This window comes from Macaca mulatta, chromosome 20 (assembly GCF_049350105.2).
Source record: "Macaca mulatta isolate MMU2019108-1 chromosome 20, T2T-MMU8v2.0, whole genome shotgun sequence".
NCBI classification, from domain to species: domain Eukaryota; kingdom Metazoa; phylum Chordata; class Mammalia; order Primates; family Cercopithecidae; genus Macaca; species Macaca mulatta.
This window is the reverse complement of record NC_133425.1, coordinates 2,356,853-2,384,838: the sequence shown is the minus strand read 5'-3', so window position 1 is coordinate 2,384,838 and position 27,986 is coordinate 2,356,853. Positions and strand designations below refer to the sequence as shown.

Genomic DNA, 27,986 nt, shown 5'->3' with positions numbered 1-27,986 from the left:
CATGCAGAGGAGAAACCCGAGGTTGTCACTCGGCCATGTGGAAGCCAGGGATCCTGTGAATGCTGATTGCCCACCACACCCCAGCTTGATTATCCCCAGACCTGCAGGGCCCACGGATAGTGGCAGGGGCCCCCCCAGTGCTGGGGTCCGGGCTGGGGCCTGAGTGCCTGGGAACCTTCACCTCCCAGTCCTGTGCTCCTGTGAGCCCTTCTGAGGGCTCTGCAGGGCTGGCGGACACGCAAGCCTGTTGGTCTCAAGCCCAGGTGGGGCTGGTCACTTACTCGGCACACGATTGATGGCACGGAGGGGCCGCAGCACCCGCACGGTCCTGATAGCCGAGAGGCTCACGTTGTGTCCATCCAACGAGTACTCCATCATGCTGGGGGTGGGGCCGAGAGGGAGCAGCTCAGCGAGGGGCCCAGGCGGCCAGGGGTGGGGTTGGGTGCAGAGCAAGGCGGGCAGGCACAGAGTCGGCCAGCCCGGCACCCGGAGGGCCTTGAATCGGCCAGGATAGGCCCCAAGGTAGCAGGAGCACGACTCTTGGTCACACCAGGCGGCCACTTCCCTCACCTGTGCCCAGGAAGGAGGATCTCCGGAGTCCCAGACAGGGTCCCTGGTTCTACCTGGATCCCTCCAGAACACACCTCCCATCTTTCTTTACAGGTGGGACCCAGGGATCCCTGTGGGGTGAGGCGGGGCCCCTTCGCCAGCGCTGTGGCCTCTCCGAGGCGGGGCCTACCCCGCCACGACGATGAAGAAATCCAGCCTGTTCCACGTGTCACCCAGGTAACACTTCTGCCCGAACAGCCCCAAGGCCACCATCTTGATGACCATCTCCACCGCGAAAAAAGCGAAAATGAAGGCGTCAAAGGCCTGCGGGAGGAGAAATCAGGAGAACCCATGGAACGGCTTGGCTCAGCTCAGCCCACTCCCCTCAAGCCTGAGCCCCGCCCCAGCCTGAGCCCCGCCCCCACCCGACGCCCCGCCCCGAACCTCACCCCCACGCCCCGCCCCGCCTTCAACCTCACTCCACCCCCAACCCCTGCCACACCCCCGCCCCACCCGACGCCCCGTCCCACCTTGAACCTCACCTCGCCCTAGCCCCGCCCCACCCCAAACCACGCCCCCTCCCCACCCCCGAGCCACGCCCCTCACCTCCAGGATGTTGCAGCGCTCGGACCCGCACTCGACGTCCTCACAGGGCCGGAACATGCCCAGGGTCACGCAGTTGAGCATGATCACCAGCATGCTCACGTGCTCGAACCACGTGTCGCCGCGGGTTAAGGAGCACGCCGGCGCAGCCCGGGACCCGCCCCCACGGGGCCCTCCAAGTGTCCACCCGGTCGCCTGGTGCCCCGCCATGGGTGTGCACGCGTGGGGGCGTCCAGGATGGGGACCTGCAGGGCCCACGGACAGTCCTGAAAGCAGCCACCAGGTGGCGCCGGGAGCCTGCGCCTGGCCGGGCTCTGCGCCGTGGGGGTCGCTGTCCCAGGCCCGGCCCCCAGGCCCCCGGCGTTGGCTCATTAAGAAAGCGGGGTGCAGGAGCCCTCGGGGGGCTGGCTGCGTCAGGAGTGAGGCCCCACTGAGGACCACTCAGACTCCCAGAGCCTAGCTGCCCACGTGGGGCCCAGGCTGCCTAGGGCTCCCTCGCTGGGGGGCTGCAGGCAGGGCGCCCTGCGCAACTGGGAGGGCCCCAGGGGATGTCCGGGTACAACCATGTGACCCACCGGGACAGGACTCCCCGTCCCACCCTCCAGGCCTGGGCGGCGGCACACTTGGGGCAGGCTTTCCTGGCCCTCTGTCCCAGGGCTGCAGGGCCCCACTCTGACCAGGGAACCAGAGGAAGGAGGGAGGGGCAATCCGGTGATGACTGTGGACCTGGAGCGACCTTGCTTAAGGTAGACAGAAGTCGGCATTTGGAAAACGCCAACTTGTCAGCAAACAGCCTCGGGAAGTCCCCCAGCTCTGCCAGCCCCTGCGGTCCCCAACACGTGGGAACTGAGGAGGGGATGGAGCTGGGCATCCACTCACAGCTAGTTCGGGGGCAGCCTGGTGGCCGTCCCCACCCTTGGCTCTGGACTTGGGCCTGTGCTTGACTCTCAGTGGCCGCCCTTCCTGGCACCCACCTCGCGCAGACCACAGGCCTCAGCGCCCAGGGCTCCCCCTCACCCCTGGCAGGATGATGGTAGCAGCAGCCGCGCCCCCTGCCCAACACGGGCCATGCTCACTACAGCGGAGGTCCCGGGTGCTGCGTGCAGCACTGAGGTCAGGGTCTGAGTGTCTGAAACTCTCAGGGATGATAGCAAGGGCAGCTGCCACAGTAGGAGGGGAAGAGGCTCGGTGATGAGGACCTTCCCTGCCTTTGCCTGTCAGTCCAGCCTGGAGCCCCCCCTCAGGGACCCCAGCAGCCCATCCCGGAACCCTCCCTCCCACAAAGCCAGGGCCCCAGCCTCCTGGCAGGTCAGCATTTGATGCCAGTGCCACGGCTACCAGGCCACCAATGTAATTACGCATTCCCGCCAAGAGGGCAGTAATTACACTTAATGGGTTCAGCAGTAACAGACCCTCAGCTGTAACACGACTACAAGAAGCTGAAATCAGCCTCCCGCCAAGGCAGCTGGCATGCTGGCACGGCCACGCCGTTGTCCCGTAGGTGGGCGAGGCCACAGCACGCACTGCCGCCTACCGGTGACGCACCCAGTGCAAGCCCAGCGGCCAGTGTGTGAGCGCGCTCACAGCAAGCCTCGGAACACGGTCCTTGCTGGACGAGGTGGGGGTGGAGTTTGCGTGACTTGCTCAAGGTGGTGGGGGCAGGAGCGGAGGCCCCGCTGTGGAAGCCGTGCCAGGCCCCTTGGCCTCTCCCGGCCTCCTGACCTAATGCCAGTGCAAGGGAACGACGGTGGATGGCGGCTCTGCCCCCCGCCTCGGGCACCTTTGTCCCCTAACTGCTGCAAATAGCACCTTTCTGCGGGCCTGGCTGGGGACTGTCTTTGTGCATCTCTATGAGGGCCGTCATTTCCCGGGGGGAGGGATTTTCTTAGATCAACGGAACAGGCTGGCGGGGAGGAGCTCAAAGGCACCCAGCCAGGACAGGACACAGCAGAGGCAGGTGTGGGGAATGCTGCTCCCTGACCTGAGCCCCCACCGCACTCCACCCCAGCCTGGCTGAGCCACGGGTCTTGTAGGTGGCACTGCCTCTCCCTGGGCACAGGGCATCCCAGGCCTCAGTTTACCCGTCTACCCAATGGGGGTGGTGAGACTGTCCCATGGGTGCCTGAGGCCGCCTGTCTCCTCCCTCCACACTCTCCTTCAAGTTGGGCCCCCAACCAGCGCACACACATTCCACTATGAAAGCAGGCAGTTTCCAGCCACCCCTGGCAGTTCCTGCCACCCCAGCCAGCTCAGGACTTAGAGCTAAAGGTACGGCATGGCCTCCCCAGCACTGAGGGGAATGCTGACTTCTGGACCCGGCCCAGACCCTGAGGCGGAGAGGCCAATGGGGACAGAAGGGAAGGGGCCAGCACCTCTGACCAGCCATCTCTAGGCCTGTCCGGCCAGCAGAGTAGAGTGGATGGTGTCGGAGCCCAGGGCCAGTCAGTGCCAGTCACCACGAGAGCTGCCCCCATGGCACAGAGGGGCTGGCAGGGGTGGGTGAAACCCAGTGCTTAGTCACTCCCCAAAGACGGCTGGCTACAGGTCTCCTACCTGGACACCTTTGCCCCTTCTACCATGCCACTGAGACCCACCCCAAGCCTCTGTGACTGGCTGTGAAGGAAGCCAGAAGGGGGCCTGGGTGCCCCTACCCGACCTCTCAGACCATCTGGTTTAGTGGGGGATGGGACTGTCTTTTCCAGGCAGGGGTGTGGCTCCAGTGAGCCCCTCCCATCCAGGCGCATGTCCCCCCAAAATCACACACATAGCTGAAGGCCTTAGAGGGACAAGGCTGGGCCTGCAGGCACCCCAACTGCAGATGGCCTCCTGAGCTATGCCTGGCGACAATGGCAACCCCAAATCTCCTGGACCCACGGTGCTACACAGGTGCTGGCTTGCAGAGACCCCGAGCGTGCCTGAGGCCACACAGCCAGGCCGGCCTCCCGGCTCGCAGAGACCCCGAGCGCGCCTGAGGCCACACAACCAGGCCGGCCTCTCGGCTCGCAGCTTTTGGGTCTGCAGGGCCCCTACCCAGCGTAGATCCTCTGCCTCCCCTTCCCCCAGCACCCACCCTGAAATTAGCCCCACAATCCCAGAGAGCTCCTCCAACGGCAAGGATCCCACCCCTGTACCTGTGGTGCAACTCTGGGGGGAATGATGGTGTAGCAGGATCCGGGGGGGCCCCAAGGAGGCCTCTCACAACAGAGGAGGTGACAGGCAGGCATGTTGGGCACCTCCCAACCAGGGCACACCCCAGCCACCAGCCCTCCCTGCCCTGGAGAGGGACTGCCAGATGTACCAGGTCCCAGTGCCCCCTGGAGCTTTGCCTAGAGAGGGGAGCAGCCAGTCCATGTCCCACGTCCCTTATAGGCCAGCAGGGGCTCGGGCAGCTCCGGGCGGAGCAGGCTGGCCCTCATGTGTCACGCCGTCCCGGCCACACTTCTGTGGCCAGCTGAGGACACGCAGTATCTGCCGGCTGCCTCGCACGGAGCCCGGTGACTTCCAGGGCCTTAATTACACAGATGGATTTTCTGGGTTTTAATTAAAAATTCTTTTAGGTTTCAAATCAACTTCTACAAATTAGAATCAATGTCCACTGCGGGTTGGAGGAAGGCGGGCCAGCGCGGCCGGGAGCAGCCCTGGGACGGGGCCTGGTGGCTGCAGGGCGACGGAACGGTCAGGGAACCCAGCCAGGGAAGGGCCGGGCAGCCAAGGGCAGCGGCGCAGTGAGACGGTCTCAGCTACGGGGTCTCCCTCAGGCAGGGAGCAGACCCTGAGGCCCGGCCAGCGGCAACGCACCCACCAACCCTTGCTCCTTCATCTCCTCGGGCTAAGCCCCAGGACCTCAGTGACTCTCCTCTTTCCTGACAGACCAAGGCTGGGGGGGAACACAGGGGCCTTCTCCAGCCCCTGGAGTCTGGCCTGGGTGACATGTTCCCCAGGCGGCCCCCGCTGGGCTGGGCTCACTTGCCCCACAATGCAGGCCAGAGGCTCATAAAGGAGAAATCCCCCCAGAGAGGCTTGAACAGGGGAACAGGGCTGAAGACCCCCTCGGCGGTGGGGTCCTGAGGAATGACCCCTCAAGCACAGAACGCATCCTGTCCCTCAGTCCCACACTCTAAATTAATCAGTGCTCCCCGGCTGGGCGCGGTGGTTTACACCCGTAATTCCAGCACTTTGGGAGGCTGAGGCAGGAGGATCACTTGAACTCAGGAGTCCGAGACCAGCCTGGACAATGTAGTGAGACCTCACCGCTACAAAAATATTTAACAAAAAAATTAGCTGAGTGTGATGTCAGCTACTCGGGAGGCTGAGGTGGAAGGATTGCCTGACCCCAGGAAGTGGAAGCTGCAGTGAGCCACGATCACGCCACTGCACTCCAGGCTGGGTGACGGAGCAAGACCCCATGCCAAAAAAAAAAAAAAAAAAAGGATACTCTTCAGGGCACCTGCCAGGTCCAGCAGACCCTGGCCACCTCCCCTTCCTCAGGCCTCCAGGCCTGTGCACTTCTGAGGGGCTGGGCAGGTGTGAAGGCCCCTTCCTACTCCTGCAGCCCTGCCTGGGGCCAGGCCTCCCCAGCTGGCACCCACAAAGAAAACCAGTCCTGCCCAGGACGCTTCAGGGACACCAGCTCCTCCGTCTCTGGGAGACGAACTGCTTTTTCTCACCCCCGCAGGCTTCCTGTTGCAGACCGCTGCTTCCCTCAGGACCCTGGAGCAAAGATGGCCCCCCAGCCTCCTTTCTGTGGTGCTAAGTGCTCCCCTTCCCGCACGGGCACCACCTGTGGCCACGGCGGCCCACACCAAGGTCCACAGGAGCCCCTCCGCTCTCAGGACCTGGGGGGCCCTCCGAGGAGCCCAGCTCCAGCACACCCCCAATGCCAGCTTCTGGCGGGTCAGGAGGCATGGACGCAGGGCGGGCAGGTCCACAGGACCCACTCCGCTCTCAGGACCTGGGGGGCCCTCCGAGGAGCCCAGCTCCAGCACACCCCCAATGCCAGCCTCTGGTGGGTCAGGAGGCATGGACGCAGGGCGGGCAGTGCTGCGGCGGCTGCTGTCCGTGGTGCTGAAGCGGCCGCCTCGCCTGGGCCTGTCCTGGGTGTACCCGAGCTGGGACGGCTGCGGTTAGGTGTGGGGGCCAGGAAGTGGCCTCCTGGCCAGAAACACACAGCTTCACTGGAGCTGCTCCACTGATCCCCGCTTTCTCCTCCGCGGGGAGTCGAGGAGGAAAAAGACTCCCAAACTGTTCTTCCCAGCTTGAAAGTGCACAGCTCTGAAGGTGCCGTTTTCTCCTGGCCCCTGGGCGTGGGCGTGGGCAGCCCCAGAAGTACTGCCTGTTATGTGGGGGACAGCAAGGCCTGCATTCCCCGCTGCTGGGTGAGGGGGAGTGTCTGGGAGTGGGGGGAACCCTGGCAGCTGCTATCTCTGTGCCGAAGATGCTGGAGACCTGGGATTCTTGGGGGCCAGGAGCCAGTCTCAGGGCCACTCAGCAAAGATCGGGGCTGCCAGACCCCCAAACATTGCCAGCTGAGCCCTGAGGTGCCGTGGGACCCCTCTCCCCAGAGCCAGCAGTCTCCAAGGTCCCAGGTCGGGACAGGGGGTCCTCAGAAGCCCACGTGCTGTGGGACCAGCATGGCTCAAAGGGTGGTCCTGGACCACCCCAACCCGAAACATCAGCTAACATCAGCTCCCAGGCTCGCCCAGACCTGCTGGCTCAGGTATCCTGGGGTCAGGGCCTCCCTGCCCCTGCCCCGTGACTAATCCTCAAGCCAGGGCCGTGGGGCAAGAACCTGACCCCAATTCTACCTCCACCTGCACCTCCCCCTTTCTAAGCCTCAGTGTCCCCATCTGTACAAACGGGCTATTTCATCTTTCTGGCACTGACAGGTTTTATGCAGACCCTCCTGCAAAACAAGATCCTCCTGCAAAACAAGACCCTCCATCTACCCTCCGGACACGGCTGGGCCCTGCTCCTGCTGGCTCTGGAGGACACGTTTTCACCACACCAAGGCCTCCACGTTAGCCGGAGCAAGGTCAGGACAGACGTTTCTACAGTGGGATGGAGGCGGGGCTGTGTGTCCCTCCTCAAGAGATGGTTAAGGCATCAAAGACATGGGCCAGCCTCAGCTCCTCAGACCACGGGGGAGTGCCAGCCCAGCGAAGGGATGTCTCCAGGTGCAGCTGCCGCCTGGTCCCTCCTCTATGGTCAGAGTGGCCCCCAAGCAAGGCTGTGGCTTCCAGGGATCCCAGTGGGGCTCCGTGCTGGGCTGCATCCTGACATCAGTGCGGGGGCCGCAGGGCTCTGCAGCTGGGAGGATCGGGAGGCTGAGCCGCTCCCTCCCCGCATGCTGTCCCCAGAGCAATCTGCTCAGCCAGCTGAGCCCCATTAGGCCAAATCCGCAACAGCTGGGCACCAGCGGCCCGCGCCAGGGGCAGGGGTGTGGGCGGGGAAGGCACCCAGAGCAAGAAGGGGAAGCCCACGGTGAGGTGGGCCACAGCCCCCCACTCAGGACCCCACGCCCCGCAGGGCACAGACTGCAGCTGGGCTCACAGGCAGCCAGGACTCTCAGCCACATGCTCCCCTCTCTGCACCCATCCCTGGCTGGGCAAACCCTCCCTGCCCTGGGCAGAAGATGCCAAGGCTGAGGCCGCTCCCTCCCTGCCCGCTCTGCCCATGGCCCCACGCAGCGCTGGCTGCCTCCTCCCCTCCCGGCCCTCATTCTCATGAGCGCTCGACCTTACTTTTCCCATTTGTTTAAGGAGAAGCCCTTTGTCTACTCATGGGGGAAGCCCATTCCCGCAAGAGCCATCAGCCTGCAGTGTGGAGGGGACGGTCGCGTGCTCTGAGGGACTCCGTCCCCTTTGCTGCAGGGGAAGCAACAGCTTCGATTCCACATCAAGAGACCCAGGAGGGGCTGGGCCAGCCGCAGACCCTGGGAGTCAATGAGTGGCACAGGAGATCCCCAGGAACCGGCTGCCTGGTCAGAACGAAACGACGCATTTTCCACCTTCAGAGAGCCTCGACCCTCCGGCCCTGTGTCTGTGTCCACCCCCGCTCAGAACCGCGGCAGCTCCAAAGGACCCTCGAGGCCACGGGGGTGGAACCGACCGCCCTGAAGTCTGCCGGCCACAGTGGTGGTCATGGCCCTGAGAGCCAGGGCGCACTGCTTGTATCGACAAGAGCTGGAAGAGCAGAATGTCTCCACTGACACGGCATGTTCACCCGGCCAGGAAGCGTTACGTGGCCACCCGAAAGGTGGCAGTGGTGCCGTGGGCATCAGGACCGAGCCAGGTCCAAGGTACACAGGGCAGGAGGAGTGAGTCACGGAGGGCACGTGACCCCATTCACGACAGAAGCCGCAGTGCACGCCACCTCGAGGAGCGTGTGTGTGCACACGTGTGTGCAGAGACACAGAGAAGTTCTCAGGGAATCGCTGGAGGATGAGAACACCATGGGGAGGGACAAGACGAGGGCAGACTCCACAGTGACCCTTTGACATTCACCCCCACGCCACGGCATCGTCTGGCTTTCTGCACGGCGAATCAAGGCCCCGCGTGTGCAATTACAGAAACGAAATGTCCGGGAGTCCCGGCCTGTGCAGTCACAGCAGGGTGGGCCCGGCCTTCCGGGATCCCTGGGCCCAGCTTCTGAACAGCCCTGCTGGGACACCCCGAGGGAGCCGTGCATTTTTATTCAAAACACCGTGAAGGAGACCCCATTGAGCAGCCCCGGGAGGACCAGTGTGGTACACCCTGGCCCCCCACACACCCCACCTCCAGCCCCTACGCACGCCGACCGGCTACTCACCTGCCGTGGACCCCTGTGCCCTACTAGCCTTTTTGTTTTTTTTGAGATGGAGTCTGTGTTTGTTCCCCAGGCTGGAGTGCAGTGGCACAATCTTGGCTCACTGCAAGCTCCACCTCCCGGGTTCACACCATTCTCCTGCCTCAGCCTCCCGAGTGGCTGGGACTACAGGTACCCGCCACCACGCCCAGATAACTTTTTATATTTTTAGTAGAGACAGAGTTTCGCTGTGTGAGCCAGGATGGTCACAATCTCCTGACCTCGTGATCCGCCCGCCTCGGCCTCCCAAAGTGCTGGGATTACAGGCGTGAGCCACCGTGCCCGGCCCCACTAGGCTTTCTGAGCATCTCCGGGGTTCCCCAGAAGGGCAGACTTAGGGGAGGCGTCTGCAGATGGCTGGGTCCACGTGGGAGTCTGGCTGCTGCTGGCAGGACCCACAGACAGCATCCAGGAGTCCAGCTCCCACCCAGGGCGTGTCTAATCCTGCTCCAGATAACCGGTGGGTGAGGCCATGAAGGCCAATCCTGCCTACTCCAGGGACAAGGGAAACAGGCACTCACGACAGACGGGCCCACGCATGTCCGCGGCAGCAATGACCCTGACAGCCTGCGATGGAAACAGCCCAGTGTCCAACAGACCCATGAATGGACGGAACGCAGTCTGGCCACAGGGCGGAATATTACCCAACCATGAAAAAGAAGGAAGCTTGACACGCCACGACGCGGGTGAACCCGGGGACGTGATGCCAGGAGGAGCTGGGCACAGAAGGACCACATGTCACATGGAAAGTCCCGCACAGGCAAACCCAGAGACAAAGCAAGGTAGAGACCGCCAGGGCTGGGCAGCGAGGGCTGACGGGGACGCGGTTTCCCTCTGGGGCGAGGGAAGCATTCCGGAACTAGGCAGAGGTGATGGTTCAACAATGCGAAGGTCGCTGACCGTGCGCTTTAAAATGTTAATTCCTTAAAATCAGCTGATCGTCAAATAAATAAGTAAATAAAACGCCAACCCCGTGAAATAAAACGGCCAACCCCGTGGTACACGAACCTCACTTCAGACATCACCACAGCCTGCGTTTCCAGCTTTCCCTCTAAATGGCAGCTTCGCTGGAGCCCTGTGCTTGTCTGCAGCCGCCACTCAGAGCGCCCTTTGGACCGGGAATTGAGACCCGGCACCTGGGAAGACAGGGTGTGGTAGGGGGCATCTCCTCCTCCTGCCCCGTGGCTTCCACTATCGCTGGGCAGAAGGCCCCCACATGCCCTGGGCCCACCCGGCCACATGACGACTCCTGGTGCCCCCCAGCGCCTTGAGACCTGCCTTCCACCAGGGGGTCCGGATGCCCACGAGAGGGCAAGGGCGCTTGGAGACTCATGCGGCATCTGTGCCTCCTCCCAGGCTCACAGAGGATGAGGCTGAGGGCCGGGAGACGAGCAGCCCCTGGCAGCAGGTGAGGAGCCCTCCCCATGCATGTCCCTCGAAGGCAGGACAGCCGCTGTGCGCAGGTGCCCAGGCCAAGCCGCCTGGAGTTCTCTGGGGCTGGGGGCCCCATTCACCGGAGCCTCGGTCCCACACTTGCCGGCCTCCACAGTTCAGCCTCTGCTTCAGGCAGTAAGGCCCAAAGCTGTCAAGGACTCAGTGGGCCGGAGCCTTGGCCAGGGTCTGCTCCCTGATCTCAGGGCTCTCGGAGGGGCCCTGTGCATGCGGCAGGCTGGACCTGACCGTTCCTGAAGCGCCGGAAGCCTCCGTGGGCAGAAGTGACACCCTGGAGTCTGGCCTACATCCTGTGGAGTGGGCTGGTGTCCCATCTCCCCTACCAGCTCCACCTAGGCCTGAGGGGCCAGGCACAGCCCAGCTGGCCTTGACTCTTCTGGTCCCTGGCGTCCGATAAAGACTGGAGCAGCCGCGGCCGCCCAGACACCCCTTCCCCAGGCGGCACGGACACGGCTCCAGAGTACCGGAGGTTAATTAACCTATCCAGGAGGGAATTAATTAATTCAGTCTCCCTCTGCAGTGAGGACATTCTGGAGCCAGATGTTGGCAGACTCTGGAGTCTCCCAGCAGGGGGGATGGGACAGACCCCACTGGGGGAGCAACACACCAGGTCACGTGCACACCCGTGTACACACAAGTGCTCTCACACGCTCCCCCCAGGACCGCCCCCCAGCCTCACAGGGGAGACGACAGAAAATACATGAAACCTGCAGGACGGGACGGGGCCCAGGGAGCTCCAGAGCCTGCCCTGAGCGCAGTGCCTCCGCCGGACCCGTGACCCCAACGCCACGACAGGCGAGTGTCCTGTTCTCCAGCGGGGCCTGTTAGGGGGAGGGGATTGGGTGGGAAGAGGGAGGGCAAGGCAGCCACGCGATCCAGGATCAGGGATGCCAGGGATGCGCTGATTGAAGGAGGTTTCTCTTCCTTCCCTGGAGGCCGTTGCCATGGAGACAAGGGAGGAGGAAACCCGGTCAGGGCTGGGGGGAGGGGCCAGGCGGGATCCCCAGTTCCACGCTGAGGGCGGCCCCCACGCCCGTCTCCTTCCTCGGGAGAAGCCACTGCAGGGTTTTAACTCGGGTGGGGTCCTGAAGACCCGTCTGTGCTGGGGAAAAGTGGGGGGACGCACTGCCATCAGACCCAACAGAACCTGTCAGGGGTCCTGGGGAGGCCGGCTCCCGAGAGCAGCCCCAAGATTCCCACAGCCCCACGGGGCTGGAGGGTACCGGGTTCCCGGGCTCCAGGCCTGACAGAGAACTTCCCGGAAACAGCCACCCGGGGCCCCACCGTGTCCCACCCCAATCCCTGCTGCTGGGGGAGTCACAGTGGGTGTCATGGAGGGTGGGGGGTGGGGGTGGTGGGTGTCACAGTAGGTGGGGGCGGGGGTGGTGCTTGGGGCCCAGGCCTCCTTCACAGGCACCGGTACCAGCCCTGGAGACTGAACTGTCCAGAGATGGGACAGCTGCCCTCCTGAGAACCTGCAGTGCCCATGGACCCCGTGGCCGACTCCCGCCCTGGGAGCTCTCAGGCTGGGGCCAGGACTCAGGACTCAGCTCCACGGAGATCACCTGCACCCCATCCCTGGCAGGGAACGGAGGATCTGGGCAACATCAAGAGGGGAGCTGAGGTGGGGGTCCCTGCCACACTGACCAACCATCTCATCAGGGGGCTGCGAGTTCTCCTGGCCTCTGTCCTGGTCCTCACCCCCAGCCTCTTCCAGCCGCCCCCAGTCTGCTCCGAGTCTCAAAGTGCAGCCTACCCTGAGCTTCCACCCCAGCCAGGCCCCCGATGTGGGAGCCCCTCTCCCCCGTGGCCTGGCCAGGGGAACGAGGCCGGAGCCAGCCGCCTGGACTTGCGTGACTCACACGGGCGGTGGGGGTGGGGAGCCCGGGCAGCAGCCAAACATGGAGTGTTTGTCTCCAGCCGGCGCCGCGGGTCACAGGAGGGCACGGGGGCTGGGCTGCCCGTGGGAGCGCACCACCCCCAGCACAGGGGTGCGGGGAGCCCACACCCACCACAGGCTACCACCTGGGGGATTGAAGTCACAGCTCCATGAGTGGACGGCTCACTCCCGGCTGCCGGAACATTCCGTCTCAACGGAGCTCCTCCCTACACAGTGGCCTCGGGAGACTCGGGCCCCACAGGGAGCGGCCCTGGCCTCCGCCTCTATGTCCACGGGGCTGCACCCAGGCGGGGTGAGGCCCGCCTCCCCCACCCCACAGAACCTCCCACCCGCCACCCACCGGAGGAGCCGAAATGATCCCATCGCCTGAGCTGTCTTAGGCACGGATCCCGCCCCTGCCACAGCCCAGGGAACCACCAGGCTCACCTGGGCGGCCACTTCTCACCCTGGGGAGCATCGCGCCCATCGGTGTGGGGGACAGGGAGGGCGGGAAGCACACAGCAGCCAGGGACAGGCGGCAGAGTGGGCCTGTGCGCATGCGTGTGCGAGGAGGGCATGCGTGCGAGAGGGGCGTGAGAGGGGCGTGTGCGGGGGCGTGCGTGTGCAAGGGGTGCATGCAGTGTGACGGCAACGTGGGGACCTGAGGCACGTGTCCGGGTGTGGGTGTGCGATGTGTGTGTAGCTGCCTGTGTGCATGGGCCGGGCTCACCCCACACGAGTGGAGAACACACACACAGCCCTCTTCAGGCTTGAGACAAGGGCGGGTCCCCCACCTCCAGGGACAAAAGGAGAGATTGGTTCGCGGCACATGCGGACAGCTCCCTCTAACTTCGTGCGATTTAAAAAGTCATGCTAATTAGGAAGAGACCTAATGTATCTGCTTATCTCTAACAAAGAGCTTGATTTGGGAACTTTTCAAGGCACAATTGAGTGGAAAAGTGCCTGATCCCAGCCCTCATCTGGGTGCCTGTGGGAAGCCCGGCTGTGCAGGCCGAGAAACCGGAGGCCCTGCCAGCCACGTGGTGGCAGCGTGTAGCAATGCCGGCAAGCACCTTGGGTGCACGACCATCCAGGATGTTCTGCCTGAAAGTGGAGCAGACCCCAAGACTCTCAAGGCCGACACAGGCATCCAAGTGCTGGCTCAGCTCCCACCACTGCCGAGGGCTCAGCAGCTGCCCCAGGTCAGGGCCACCTGGTCAGGCAGGCTTTGTCCTGGGAGCAGGAGGTGGAGGGGCCGGCCGTGCCGGGTGAGAGCTCCTCCCCTCTGGCCTCGCCCCTGCCCATCCTGGTCCCCATATGAGGGTGCTACATGCCCCCAAGCTTGGAAAGAAAAAGCGTGGGCAGCAAAAACCCAGCCAGGAGGGGACCCTGGGGAAGACGACCGCGGGACCCTGGGGAAGACGACCGCCCGCCCCTGGGACGGGCCCGTGGGGCCTGCTCCGGGCTGGAATTCTCCAGGCCAGAAATAACTGCCTGAGTGCCACTGCACAGCTGCCGCGGCCCAAATTAGAGACCCCCCCCAGGGGACGAGGCCCTCCCTCCATGGGAACGTGGCCTGGAGCTCCAGCCTTGAGTCTGGCCCGGAAGCTGGCGGAAGCAGTCCCGCCAACGCTCTGTCCTGCGGGAAGACAGGGTGAGTCCCTGCCAAAGCGGCCCGGCGGGTCTGTCCTCCGCACACTGGCGGCCAGGTCGGGTGCTGGCCCAGGGAGTCCAGGGCAGGGGTGGCCGTGGACCAGGGCTGACCTCACTCTGGTCCTCTTCCCCTAAGGGGCCTCCCTGTGGGAGCCACAGGCTCCCATTCGGCGGCATCCCGGCCCCCGCTGCGCACCCTGAGCTCTCTCCCCAGTCTGCATCTCATCTCTGCCTGCCCCACCCGCCCTACCCAGGCCCCACCCGCCCTACCCAGGCCCCTCCCGCCCTACCCAGGCCCCTCCCGCCCTACCCAGGCCCCTCCCTACTCCACGCAGTGACCGAGGGGACCCCTGCGCCAGGAAAGCCAAGGCCAGCCAGGCCACTCCCCAGCGCTACGGAGAGCAGACCCTCCCTGGTCCCCCCACACCCTAGCTGTGACTGCGGGCCCTGCTCAGGACCCAGAGACTGTGACTGTGCCTCAGAGGGGGTATGGGGACGCTGGGGATGCCAGGACACAGGCCCACCCTCTACGCCCCAGGGCACCTCCAGTCTCACCACTGGGGATCTCCCTTAAGACCTCAGGCCTCCCCAGACCTGGGGTTCAGACACCTGGGGAACCCCCTCCTCACCCAGCCTGCCCCTGCTCTGCCCCCCAGTTATGGGACCCTCCTCCCCAGCCCACGGCGGCCCGAGTCCCTCTTGCCTCTACATGCTCTGTGAGTGACGCTGTGGTCTCAATCTGTGCGAAAACCCAGTTCAGGCCTGCAACATCCAGTGTTTTGCAACACAGACACACACCACACGCCTGTGTACACACAGGAACCGGCTCGCCCGGTATGCAGGGACGGGGACCCACGCCTGTGCACACGCAGGAGCCGGCTCGCCCGGTATGCAGGGACGGGGACCCACGCCTGTGCACACGCAGGAGCCGGCTCGCCCGGTATGCAGGGACGGGGACCCACGCCTGTGCACACGCAGGAGCCGGCTCGCCCCGTATGCAGGGATGTGGACACACCCGGGGCACACACACGAGCCGGTTCCCCCGGTATACAGGGACGGGGACCCATGCCTGTGCACACGCAGGAGCCGGCTCGCCCGGTATGCAGGTACGGGGACCCACCCAGGGCACCCAATGGGCTGGCCGTCCATCCACATGACGCCCCTCAGCCCTGTCCCTGCAGAGCCCAGTCTCCTCAGTATCACCTGGCAACCAGATACATATTAAAAAAAGAAAAATGGGCTGGGCACAGCGGCTCATGTCTGTTATTCCAGCACTTTGGGAGGCCGAGGCAGGTGGATCACGAGGTCAGGAGTTCAAGACCAGACTGGCCAAGATGGTGAAACCCCATCTCTACTAAAAATACAAAAAAATTAGCTGGGCGTGGTGGTAGGTGCCTGTAATCCCATCTATTCAGGATGCTGAAGCAGGAGAATTGATTGAACCCAGGAGGCGGAGGTTGCAGCGAGCCAAGATCACACCAGCAACAACAACAAAACAACACACACGCACAAATGCATACACAAATAATTAAATGAGGAGAACGGAGCAGCTACTCAGCAGCAGCTCGGTCTGCTCTCCCACCTCCCTCCCCTTACAGGGGGAGTCCCCAGGCCCCGATGCCAGGTCAGCCAAGGCTTCCGTCCACCGCTGCCTGGTGACTGAGGTCAGGGACCCCCAGCTCACCCTGCCCAGAAGCCCCTGAGGCCAAACCCCACCGACAGGGCCACTACACACCTCTTCCACCCATGCCGGGAGGCACGTTAGATAAAAACACAGCTCTCGCTCCTGAGCAGGCGGTGGCCAGGCCCAGCCAGGGGTGACGCTGCTGTGGTTTCGCTTCCCAGGCAGGCGTGAGGAACAGCGTGAGGGGAGGGCGGAGCCCCACACCACCACAGCCTGTTGTCCACGGGCCACCCATTCACCACTCAACAGGGTCTCTGAGACTTGTCAGGGGTCACAGAGCCTCAGTTTATTCCCCGGGGAAAATGGAGGGGCTTGGAGGGCCATGGGGGCTGCCCTGCTGGGGAGATGCACCATCTGGTCCTCCCTCTGCCCTGACAGCCACACCTGCCTGCCACGGGCACTCTGCCATGTCTCTTCACCCTAACCCCGATTTCTGGAGCTCGGTGGAGACAGGGCAGGGGCATCCGGGCCCAACCTGTGCAGGAGCTCCTGGCCGGGGGTGAGCCAGGTCCGGCCAGGGGGCAGGGAGGGACCCGAGGGACAGTGTGGCCCCTCTGGGGCTGGACACCGGTCTGCTGGATGGCGGTGGCTGAAGCAACAGACGCTCACTTTCCCACAGCCTGAAGGCTGGAGTCTGAGACCATGATGTAGGCAGGGCCAGCTCCTCCTGTGGCTGTCCTCGGCCTGTAGACGCTGCTGTCACCCGTCTGCATCTGTGTCCCCCTGTGGCCTCACCTAATCCTAACCCCTTCCAAACGGCCCTTATCTCCAAATAGTCACATTTTAAGGCACTCGGGGGGTGGGTTAGGACTCTGAGATATGAATACGGGGGCACCAGAACGAGCCTGCAGTTGAGGCGACCGGGGAGGCCATGGGGGAGGGTCCAGAAAGAGGGGGCGTGGGAGGGACTATGGGGGGGATCCAAGGATCCAGGGTAGGAGAGCCTGGTGGGGGGGTCCCAGGCAGAGCAGGGAAGGACCATGAGGGGCCCCATGGAGAGGGGGCGGGAGAATCCATGGGGGGGGGTTTCTGGGGTGGGGGAGGGACCACGGGGTCCCCAGGGAGAGGGGGCGGGAGAGACCACAGTGGGGCCCAGGGAGAAAGGGCAGAGCCCGCAGCCTGGGCACCTGCTGGGGACGAAGAGTTTGTGTCCCCCGAGTTCAGACGCTGAGACCGCGGGGCCTTTGGGAGGTGACTGGGATGAGGTGAGGTCAGGAGCGGGGGAGCCCTCAGAAAATGGGGTTAATGCCCTTATAACAAGGACCTCGAGAGACCCCTCCTCCTCCCACCACGTGAGGACACAGGCAGAAGCAGGCGTCGTCACCCACAAGCGGCCGCCGTGGAGCCCGATCCTCCCAGCCCTGCCCCGGGACGTCCACCACGTCCTCAGAATTTCTGTCACAGCCCAAGCAGACTAAGACGCCCCTCCCAAGCCTGCCTTGGGGGGTCCCTTTCCTTCCACCCAACACCCCCTTTCCCGCTTGGAGCTTGTTCCACTCTCTGGCCTGAGTCCGAATTCGGCCCTCAAATCTATGACACACATGTGACCACGAGCCGCTAGGTGTGCCAGCCTGGGGGACTCCGGGGTGACGGAAGGGTGAGTCTCGGTCGGACGCTGTCCCCGCACCGTACCATGAGGAGGGCCCTCGGCCCTGAACTTTGGGCTGGGTCTCCAAGGGTGCCGGCGGCCACAGTGTGTAAATAGCAGGGCCGGGGCTCAGGCCCGGGCAGCAGGGGACCCGGCCCTGGAGGGGATCGGCAGCGGAGGTGGGGGGTGGCCTGGGGGTCGGCAGTGCCTGGTGGAGTCAAACTCCATCCAGCCTGTGTCACTCAGAATTCCAAGTGCCGGAGAGTCGGAGACGGCCTTCGTACACGTCAGTGGAATGACCAACAGGGTTGCCCAGGACAGACGCCTGGAGTGGCAGCCTCTGAAGTCACAGTGGCCTTTGGGGTCCAGTGTAGGGTTCACAGAAAGGTGTGGAGGGCCTGAGAAAAGCTCCTGTGGGGAGGGAGTGAGGCTGCCCAGGCCTCCCCCAGCGCTTCCTCCCAGCCTGGGGGACTCTGCCTGTCCCCAGGCAGCCCCCACCTGAGCCGAACCCACGCCACCCCGTGGGACATGCTCACAGCAGCTGCAGCGACGAACACTCAGCCTCCAGAAGGCCACACTGGCCTTAGGGCCCCCTCCCCGTCCCCTGGGGTGAAGAGACTGGCGGGAAGGCCCGCGGGGAGGCGGGCGTAACTGTAGGACAGAGGCAGCTCCCCAGCGGGCAGCCCCGCTCCCCTCCCAGCACCACGATTTTCTTGGCAGATAAACGGAGCTTCAGGGTACATCCCCTACTGGGCCACCGAGACTCTGTGTCCAGCCGGTCCCCGGCCCCCCATCAGCCCACTGCTCACTGCTAGAGTGGCTGGTCCCGGGGCCTGTGCAGACTCAAACCCGGCACCCCTTGGCTGGGAGGGGTCACCTGAGACCCAGACTCCCTCTCGGGGTCCCCACAGCAGCCCAGGCCCGTCACCTGTAAGCATGGTGGGAACTACTGGCCCCAGGTCTTCCCAGCCCAACCACAGGCCACTGCCACGTCCACCCTGCAGAAACAGCCGGCAGCGGAGATCCATGCAGAGGCCCTGGGGCCACCGAGAGCAGGAGCGGCCGACCCCACTCTGCGGCAACAGCCCTCCCAGACCCACGCCTGGCTGTCCGCACAGCTGGACCCGAAGGTGGGCAAGGAAGCTCTGCGACATTGCTGCTGTGCCTCGCTCCTGCCCCCCCGTGGGGGTGAGGCGCCCCGTTGGGCACTAATTAGAGCTCCGAGCTCAGAACTGACAGGGCGGCTCCGGCACAAACATCTCTAACCACACAGCATCTCTAACCACACAGCATTTGTGTCTAATGGGTTGGGCTGAAATTCCCTAGGTCTAGAACCCAGCTGAGCCATTATGCAAGCCAATTTGCAAAGAGGTGGAAAGAGCAGAGCCTGCTAGACACGGCGTGTCCCATGACTGGGCGATGGGAGCGGGAGGCACCTCCCTGAATGGGGCTGGGCCACAAGGCCAGGTCCAGACGGAGGAACCGGGGTCAGACTCCAGGCTGTTGTAGAACCTGCACTGGGGGTCCGGGAAGGAGGAATGGCAGCCCAGGGTCTACCCAAGACGGACAGGGGCCACTGGCACACGCCCCTCAATGCACCATCCCAAGCCCAGCCCAATTCACCTGCAGCCTGCAACGCCCACGGCCCGCCCACCTCCCCAGCCTGGGAACACTCCTACGCAGCCCTCAAAACCCACTCCCGGGGAACGCCCACCGTCCGCCCACCTCCCCAGCCTGGGAACACTCCTACACAGCCCTCAAAACCCACTCCCGGTGAATGCCCACGGCCCGCCCACCTCCCCAGCCTGGGAACACTCCTACGCAGCCCTCAAAACCCACTCCCGGGGAACGCCCACCGTCCGCCCACCTCCCCAGCCTGGGAACACTCCTACGCAGCCCTCAAAACCCACTCCCGGTGAATGCCCACGGCCCGCCCACCTCCCCAGCCTGGGAACACTCCTACGCAGCCCTCAAAACCCACTCCCGGTGAATGCCCACGGCCCGCCCACCTCCCCAGCCTGGGAACACTCCTACGCAGCCCTCAAAACCCACTCCCAGGGAACGCCCACCGCCCGCCCACCTCCCCAGCCTGGGAACACTCCTACGCAGCCCTCAAAACCCACTCCCAGGGTCTTCCTCTAGGAAGGACACCTGGGCTACTCCTCCTCCCTAAGGCATTTGCGGAACAACTACTGTGTGTCAGCAACCGCTTCAGGTTCTCGGACATGAGAGTAAACACGTGGGGCCAGCTGTCAGGACTGGGCGCAGCAATGGCGAAGGACAAGCTCGGGGCACGCCGGACACACGGACCTAGACTGAGTGGTGCTCGGGAGCTGGAGGCTACAGGGTGGAGCGGGAAAGGGTGCATCCGGCCCAGGCCAGGGCCCAGCAGGAGCAAGGACACAGCAGGGGGAAGTCCTGAGGGCCCCAGACCATGTCTCCTGTCAACCCCCTCAAAGCCCGGCCCCACAACCAGCCTGCATAATGCAAAACTACCAAAGGGACGTGCGGGAAGGTGAGTGGTCCTCCCGGGGCTCCCCGGAACCCGGCAGAGAACCCCACATGCAGGAAGGCTTCCCTTGGTGGCCACACCTACACACAGAGTAAGGCCTCACACCACATGGAGGCTGTGGACGTTAACCTGCGAGCAGCATTGACCTGCTCGCACAGTGGGGCCTCACGTCGCGTGGGGCTGTGGGCGTCGACCTGCGCGCACAGTGGGGCCTCACGTCGCGTGGGGCTGTGGGCGTCGACCTGCGCGCACAGTGGGGCCTCACGTCGCGTGGGGCTGTGGGCGCCGACCTACGCATAGAATAAGCCTCTTAATCCAGGGAGCTGCCACCTATCTGGCCTCACAGTCCCTGCAGCTCTGAGACCTACCACGGAGCCATGGCCAGACCCGGCTGGTGGGGTGGACGTGGGGGGTGGGGGGTGGGGGTGAAGGTGGGGGTGGGGTAGGGGCCTCCCACTGGCCTCCCGCCTGCCCACCGCCAGCTGGCTGCAGATCTGGGCCCTTGGTAGCCCCGAGGCCAGCGCTGCGCCAACTCGGCCATCCTGGCTCTCACCCGTGTCCGAATCCACCCACCGGCAACTCGATCCATTAAGTCAGATCGGAATTCTTGGAAGCCGGCAGGAAAAGGAAGGCTCTGTGAACTCTCTGAGTCATTTTTTTTTAAACTAACAATGGGCGCCTCTCCTCTCCCAGCTGGGGGCTGGACACACACTGTTCTGCTGTGTTCTGGAAGGTGCCTCTGCCCCTGCTGGGGGAGGGGCCCAGACAGCCCCGAGCGAGCGTGGCAGGGGCTTCCCTTGGAGAGCCACGGCGACCCCACCCCTCCCTCCTCCCCTCCCTACCTCCCCGTGGCCACACCCCAGCTTCCACCCTGCAGAGTCCGGGCTGGGCCAGGTGGGCTGCGCTGCCCGCAGCTGTTGAAAGCCTCATGCCAGCACCCCGAGATGGAGCCCCCCATCCTGGCAGCAATGGGCTAAATTCACGCTTGGCTGCTGTGAAATGGTAGTTACCTCCACGTCCTGGGCTCTGGGGTCTAGCCCCCACCAAGGGTGGGATCCAGGAGGAGCGAGAGAAAGGCACCTGGCCCGTGGCCGTGGGGTGGCCTTGAACCCAGGAGCCCCACAGGAGACTTCAGCCGGGTGCCCTGAGAGGGAGGAGCAAACTGAGGACGCCAAGAGCTCTGCCCTTCCTCGGGGACTCTCTGCTTCAGTGCCCTCATCTGAGAGGCCATGGCTCTGTGGTGGGTCTCAGGGCTGCAGGAACTGAGAGTCCAGCCAGGTGACGGCTCCCCGTATCAGGAGGCCTACTGTACGCACAGGTCAACTTTCACAGGCCTGCATGATGCGAGATCCTACTGGTGCACGCAGGTCAATGCCCACAGCCCCAGGTGACGCGAGGCCCCACTGTGCGCACAGGTCAACGCCCACAGTCTTTCAGAAGGAGAGGGGGAATTCTCGTGGGGTGAACCTGCTGGTTTAGACCAGTGGTTCTCAGTGTGGCGGCTGGGGAGCCCCACCCTCCTTCCCTCGCCCCTCCTACGGGCGTCCCCGGACACTTCCACCAGGCCGGGCAGCAAAGGGTCTTGCAAAACCGCAAAACACAGCCCCACTTCTCACTGAATTTTTAAGGTTTTGAGAAATATAACCCTTTTCGGTGAAAGAACATGTTATGTTAACACACAAAGGACTTATTGTGGTTAAGTAACTTAGTAAATAATTTTTAAAATTTTCTTATGTTAAATACTAACAAGGTAAACAATGAGAGAGAGAAACCAGTGGCAGAGGCTCTGAGCTTCGTCCGTCCACACCGGCGGGACGGGTCCCGAGGCCGGAGGCACAGCTGCTGTTCTGGAGGTTGTGGGGGAGCACACCTCGTCCCACACTCCACAAGCACGTCCTCCCACCCCGGGGCTCTGCCACCTTTGTGCCTGCTGGGCCTCCCAGTGCCACCTGCTCAAACCCCTGCAAAGCTCCGCACCCCGTTCCTCCCTGCCTGGTCACCAGCACCCCGTCATCTGCGGCCCCCTTCCAGCCTCGGCCTCTTGGGCACCTCCACCTTGCACCCGTCAGCCGCTTAAACACACTAGGACCTCCAACTTGCCCCACACCTCGACACCCCGATATCCACAAGGACACTTCGGATCCCCAGGTCCATGGCCACACAGAGGGCCCCCACGCCATGCCCAGGACAGGTCTGCGGTCCTGGGACTCCAGCCCCGCACCACCCCTCCCTCCCAGACAGTACCCACCTGCAGGTCCCTGGTGTCCCTGGGGCTGGCTGCCAAGGACTGACAAAGCTTAGGGCCAGTGACTGCGGGAGTCCCCACGGGGCGGTACCAACCCTGATCACAGCCCCTGCCCCGCCTCGGAGAAGCAAAGCTGTTGAGTCCTCCCAGCCCACAGCCCTGGGCCTGGACCTGGACAGGAGCCCCGGGGGGCACACAGGCAGCAGCAGCCCACTTCGCCCATGGGCGCCCCAGCCCACCCCATGCACCTCCCTGCCCCGCACCCATGCGGGCGGCTCTGCCCCTGTGGCTGCAGGAAGCCAGTTATGGGGAAGCAGCTGCTTTAATAATAAATCGTTTAATTAGGGAAGCCGGGAGCTCCTGCTGGGATCCAGCGGTGTGGAGTGCAGACGACCCGCTGCTCCCACGCCCTGGGGTTCCCTGTTGAGCGGGTGATGTGCGTGACAACACACAGGTACATACGTGTCCTGCTGGGGACCCCACGGCCACCCCAGACGGAGGCGGGCCAGGCTCAGGGCAGGGTCAGGGCAGCCCCGCCGCCACCATCTGAAAGGGAAGGATGCCTGGGGGCAGCCTAGGGACGGGGTAATGGGGGCTCAGACAGAGCCTAGAACATTGGGGACGGCACAGCCTTGCTCCCCGAGCATCCTTTCTACTCAACAGGGAAGGCCGAGGTGCCGCACTGTGGGGGGTGCCCCACCCCCAACTCCCTGCCAAGCTCCAGGGGCGCTGCCCAGGCCCTGGGCCAGCCAGATCGAGGCACACAGCCACTCTCGCCCCGACACCCACCGTGTGCGGCCCACCCCCTGCGGCCCGGGGCCCTGCCCACTCCAGCATCTTCCCGGTGACGTCCTGGCACCTGCAGGCCGGCTGCAGACTTCAGTGAAGGCTGGCACAGACCCCAGGACCTTGAGCCGAGCTGCTCTGACTCCACGGCGCCCGGCAGGGGGGCCCACGTGGGCCCCATGCCGCACCTGGACCCCAGCACCCGTCCTGGCGCCTGCCTGGCCTGGGAAGACGCCCACACCCACGGACACTGCTCCCCGCCTCGGGCTCTGCCCTGACCCTCTCGTCCGTGAGCGAGGAGCCCAGAACGGACACCTCGGACCCAGTGGGCGCCCAGAGACGGAGCCAGCGGGCGCCCAGAGACCGAGCCAGCGGGCGCCCAGAGACGGACCCAGCGGGCGCCCAGAGACGGACCCAGCGGGCGCCCAGAGACCGAGCCAGCGGGCGCCCAGAGACCGAGCCAGCGGGCGCCCAGAGACGGACCCAGCGGGCGCCCAGAGACGGACCCAGCGGGCGCCCAGAGACCGAGCCAGTGGGCGCCCAGAGACGGAGCCAGCGGGCGCCCAGAGACGGACCCAGCGGGCGCCCAGAGACGGAGCCAGCGGGCGCCCAGAGACGGAGCGAGACGGGGGTCGTGTCTGCCCAGCCTGGGAGGGTGGCGACGTTGTGGACGGGGGAAGGCTGCCCAGAGCTCCAGGGACTCCAGCAGCTCCGGAGGGAGGGTGGTGGTCCCCGTGGGCCGAGGGACAGCCCAGGAGGCGGGAGGGATGAGCCGGCCCCCAGGCAGCCTTGGCAAACTGGAAATGAGGGAACCCCACAGCTCCGAGCAACAAAAGCCGCCTGAGGTTCCTCTGGTTTTCTGCGGCAGCCAACGGAGTTTACTGCCTGGAAAATAAAATCCACACCGACCCCCATCTCCACTCAAACTTTGTTTCCAGAAGCTTCACGTCAGCCTCCTCCAGGCTCCAGCCTCCGTGGACTCTGTGGTCAGGGCCTGAAGCCAAAAAGTGGGCTGCGGGTGGGGGCCGGGCACGGTGGTTCACACCTGTAACCCCAGCACTTCGGGAGGCCGAGGCGGGCGGATCACGAGGTCAGGAGATCGAGACCATCCTGGCTAACACGGTGAAACCGCGTCTCTACTAAAAAATACAAAACGTTAGCCGGGCGTGGTGGCGGCGCCTGTAGTCCCAGCTACTCAGGAGGCTGAGGCAGGAGAATGGCGTGAACCTGGGAGGCGGAGCTTGCAGTGAGCCGAGATCCAGCCACTGCACTCCAGCCTGGGCGGCAGAGCGAGACTCCGCCTCAAAAGAAAAAAAAAAGTGGGCCGCAGGGACTCGCTCCAGGACCCCAGTAACTTTCTAAGGAAAGCCTGTCCCCAGGGCCACTGGCCCATCTGGGCCTTGTCCTCTTACCCCCCTGGCTGCTGACAGTCCCAAAGCTCCACGACCCCCACTAGACGCCCAGACCACACGGGAGGGCCCCACAGAGCAGGCTGCCTGAGAGACTCCCCACAAGAAGGCGGTCCGGGCAGCGGGGGTGTGAGCAGACAGCTGGGTAGGGTACAGGCTTTGAGGGCTCCCCAGAGAGCACCCCAGGGGTGCAGGTGGGAATGTGCTAGGGGAGGGAAGGGGCTCAGCAGGGAAAAAGGCCTGACCGTGGAGTGGGACAGGGAGCCAAGGGTGTGCAGGGAAAAGGAGGGAGGGGCTGTGGGTGCAGCAGGTGGGGGGAGAACTAGGGGGATGGTCTGCCCTCTCCTGACACCTGACTGCACCTGTCCCCCTGGGGAGCAGAAGGCCCCCACACCAGGCACCCCGACCCTCCACACGAGAGCCGCTGAGCCAAGGAGACAACGTGGGTGGGCTCCTTGAACCCTGAGCCACGGGACCAGGGCCAGCACCCAAAACAAAAAGACAGGCGGCACGGCCACAGGAAAGAGGGCACAGCAGGGAGCTGCCCCACTACGACCTCGTCTCCTGGCCCCTTCCTGCTGCACACGGGGGCCCCGACACAGCCCAGCACCCCTCACCCCGAAACCCCCGTCCAGATGGAGGGGCACGAGGAGGGCCCCGCAAACCCGGGCAGCATGACAGTCAGGAAGGCGACCAGGCCCCACACGTCACTCGTGCAGGGAAGAGAGACCTATTCCCTGATTGAAGTTGGAAAACCTGAAAATCCCAAGGCTGACGGCCACTGGGCTTGTGGGGGGCTGCAGGCCAGTGTGGGGGGCATGTTTTTCGCTGTTCACGACCCGTCCCCTCCCATCCACCCCCTCCCCTCCCCTCCCCTGCCTCCGTGTCTCTCCGAGTTTATTTTACGGTAAACCAGGCCGACAGCTGCGTCTGCCCAGTGTTGCCCCCGGATTCCTCGGGCCCTGTCCCGCTGGCTCCGCCCCAAGGAGCCCTGCAGCCTGATGGCCACGGCCAAGGTGCGACCTCAGCTCCCGTCCCAGAGAAAGGCCCGAAGGCGTGGGGAGGGGCCTGCCCCTCACAAAGAAGGCTCTGTGCTGGGAGCAGGGCGGGCTGGGTCTGGGTAGCCCTGCAGTGAAGACGCACCCCGACGGGCTGGGGTCAGGGTGCAGAGGTCAGGCCCCCCCTCCGGCACCCCCGCGGGCAGACCCCGCACCCCCAGCGGCTGGGAGCTCGCTGTAAGCCGGGAGGCCGCCCTGGAGAGGCGAGGGGGGGAGGGGGGATCAGCCCACACTCTCTCTTCCCACCAGGACTTGAGCCCTGCACATAAACAGTCTAAATTAGGAATTAAAACATCCTTGATCCTGACCCGTGGGCAGGCCATATTTCAAATGCTCAGAAAAACACCCAGCCGCCCAGCTCCAAGCCTCTGCGCTTCCCAACGTGACTGCAGCGCTGGGTGGCCGCACACGCCCATGTCCAGCCTCACAGGGAGCCAGTCCCGGGCTCTGGATGGGCCCCGCTCACCCTGGGGCCAGGGACCAGGCCCAGGAGGCAGACAGACAAACGCCGCTGGGAACCAGCACTGGCCGGCCTGAAGCCCCCACAGCCACCATGGTGTCAGCTGCCCCCACCGGCCTGTGGGCTGGGGCCTCCCTGATCTCCGAGGGAAGCACCAGGACCCCGGACGCCGGCTGATGGGCGGAGGCGAAAACACGGCCCACACAGCTCTGAAGTGTCTCTCGGCGGGAGAGGCCGGCGCGTGGGGCCGCTGCCCACGGGGAACACGAGACGCGCGCCGTGCCCGCCAAGTGCTGCTGCTGCTGCTGCTTGGGGAAAGTCGCGGGGGCCACGGGCACGCCGGCAAGGACCAAGGCGAACGCCCGTGCCACCTTCTCGGGGCCCACCCCACCAGCCCAGTCCACAACGCCCATGCTGGAGGGCGGGAGGGCAGGTCGGCGGCTCTGGCCAGCCCAGGCAGCATCTGATGCCAGCCCTTCACCAAGTGCTGTCTGGGGCAGGAAGACTCAGCCACCGGCCACGGTGCCGCCCACAGTGAACACAGTGGCAAAGGAAGCCCGTCCATGTCCAGGTTCGGGGCTAAGACCCCCAGCAAGCCTCGCCCCACTCCCACCCCACTGCAAGAAGCCCGGCCGCTGCCAGGCACGCTCTGGGAGGCACACCCCGCGTTCCGTTATCTGGAATGGTCCAGAACCTTCCCTCCCTCCACCTCCTGCTGCCGAGGCTGCGCGCTTATGGAGCACCCGAGCCCACGCGCTCGGAACCCTGGCAGACAAAACCCCCTGGCGTCACCTGAGACTCCACTGTGGCCAGACTCACCCCAGACGGGCAGGGGCGTGCCCAGCCCACCTCCTAGAGGCTCACGGGCCAGGGTATTTCAGAGCGGGTCACCCCCTGCGGCCCCTAAAGTGGGAAGCAGGCTGAGGAGGAGGGAGTGCCCGAGGCAGACAGACTCACTGCTCCTCGGACCTCAGGCTCCAGGGGAGGCCTGGAGGGCAAGGCTGGGGTGGGAGGCGCCACGACCCTCCTAGGACAGGCACCCAGAGTGGGGCATGGTGCCCTGGGACTCTGGAAGGGTCTGGAGAGCAATGAGTGGGGGCCCAGCAGGCTCCTGACGCAGGGCCAACTCAGCCGGCACGATGCATGAGGGGCTTGGGGGCACTGAGGACCACCAGACACACTGGGCCGTCACCCTCCCTACCTTGACCCCACCTGCCACCACTTCCAGGGAGCCCTCCCTGCCTGCAGGGTGCATCTCCCCAGCTCTGGGGTGACCTGGGCACCCGGCAGGGCAGCTGGAGGGCCCCCAGAGTGGCCCACGCAGGAGCCACAATCACAAATCCAGCAGCCTCCCCGCCCGCCCAGGAGCCTCCCCACATCATTGGCCTCATCCTAGAACCACGCCCCAGGGTGGGTGGTCGGACTGCATGGACTCCACCAGCTCCAGACCTTCCTGCTTCGGGGACTGCAGGCCTCAGACGTCCAGGCCCTGGGAGGGAGGAGACGGGGGTAGCTGGATGGCCAGCGTCCAAACAGACGGGACATGGTGGGCTCATCGGGGTGAGCTGGGTAAAGACTGTCACCGGTGGGGTCCCCCATGAACCGCCCCAACTGGAGGGGTCAGGGGCACCAGAGGCCGCCCTGGTCTCCCAACACCATGCCCCAGGGGAATTCTGGTTCACCTCTCCGGGTACAGGGCCCCCCCCCGAAAACATCCCTGGCCCAAGCACAGGGGCTCCTTACAAAATATCCCCCAATTCGAAGGCCTAGGGCAGACAGACGTGCGGACGCCAGGCCTTGGGGACAAGCGGCCGCCTCCAGGCAGCCCCGGGGAACAGGCCTGGCTCCCGAGGCCCCATGCGCTCCACACACCGGGGAGGCAGGTCCTTACTGGGCACCTGCGGCCGTGGGCAGCCCGGGCCCCGTGGACGGACAGCCAGGCCACGCCCCAGCCTTGCAGGTGCACTTTCTAAGCACACGCCAGCGCCGCAGCTCCAGGTGTCCCATTTCCCGTGTCTCGGTGTGTCCTTGGAGGAGGGGTGGGCTCCTTTCAGGGAGCAAGGGAGGGGTCTCGGGGTCTCTAGCCGGGAGGCGGCCTGCATGGGCCAAACCGCTTTATGTAACACAGACCGGGCCGGTCAACCAGGAGCAGCTGGGGATTAGTGACAGGCGTTGCCACGGCAACCCCATTAGTGGCACTGCCGTGGTGAGGAGCGCGGCTCCAGCCTTCCTAGGCTCGGCAAAGGTAACAGGAAACCCCAGAGAT

General features: G+C 64.6%; 1 protein-coding gene and 1 long non-coding RNA gene across 2 annotated transcripts in view; one reads left to right on the top strand and one right to left on the bottom strand.

Annotated features, from left to right (window-relative positions):
* CACNA1H (calcium voltage-gated channel subunit alpha1 H) overlaps positions 1-27,986 on the bottom strand; it is a 68,134-nt gene that overhangs the window by 26,090 nt on the left and 14,058 nt on the right. The window contains exons 3-5 of the mRNA XM_077984990.1: positions 1,156-1,267; positions 740-873; positions 282-379 (exon numbers count right to left, since the gene is read on the bottom strand). Coding sequence (XP_077841116.1) covers positions 282-379; positions 740-873; positions 1,156-1,267 — 344 coding nt within the window. The remainder of the gene's footprint in view (positions 1-281; positions 380-739; positions 874-1,155; positions 1,268-27,986) is intronic.
* LOC144337831 (uncharacterized) lies at positions 1,292-9,978 on the top strand. The gene is made up of 2 exons (XR_013411428.1): positions 1,292-1,954; positions 7,038-9,978. It is a non-coding gene; the product is annotated as an uncharacterized LOC144337831 (long non-coding RNA).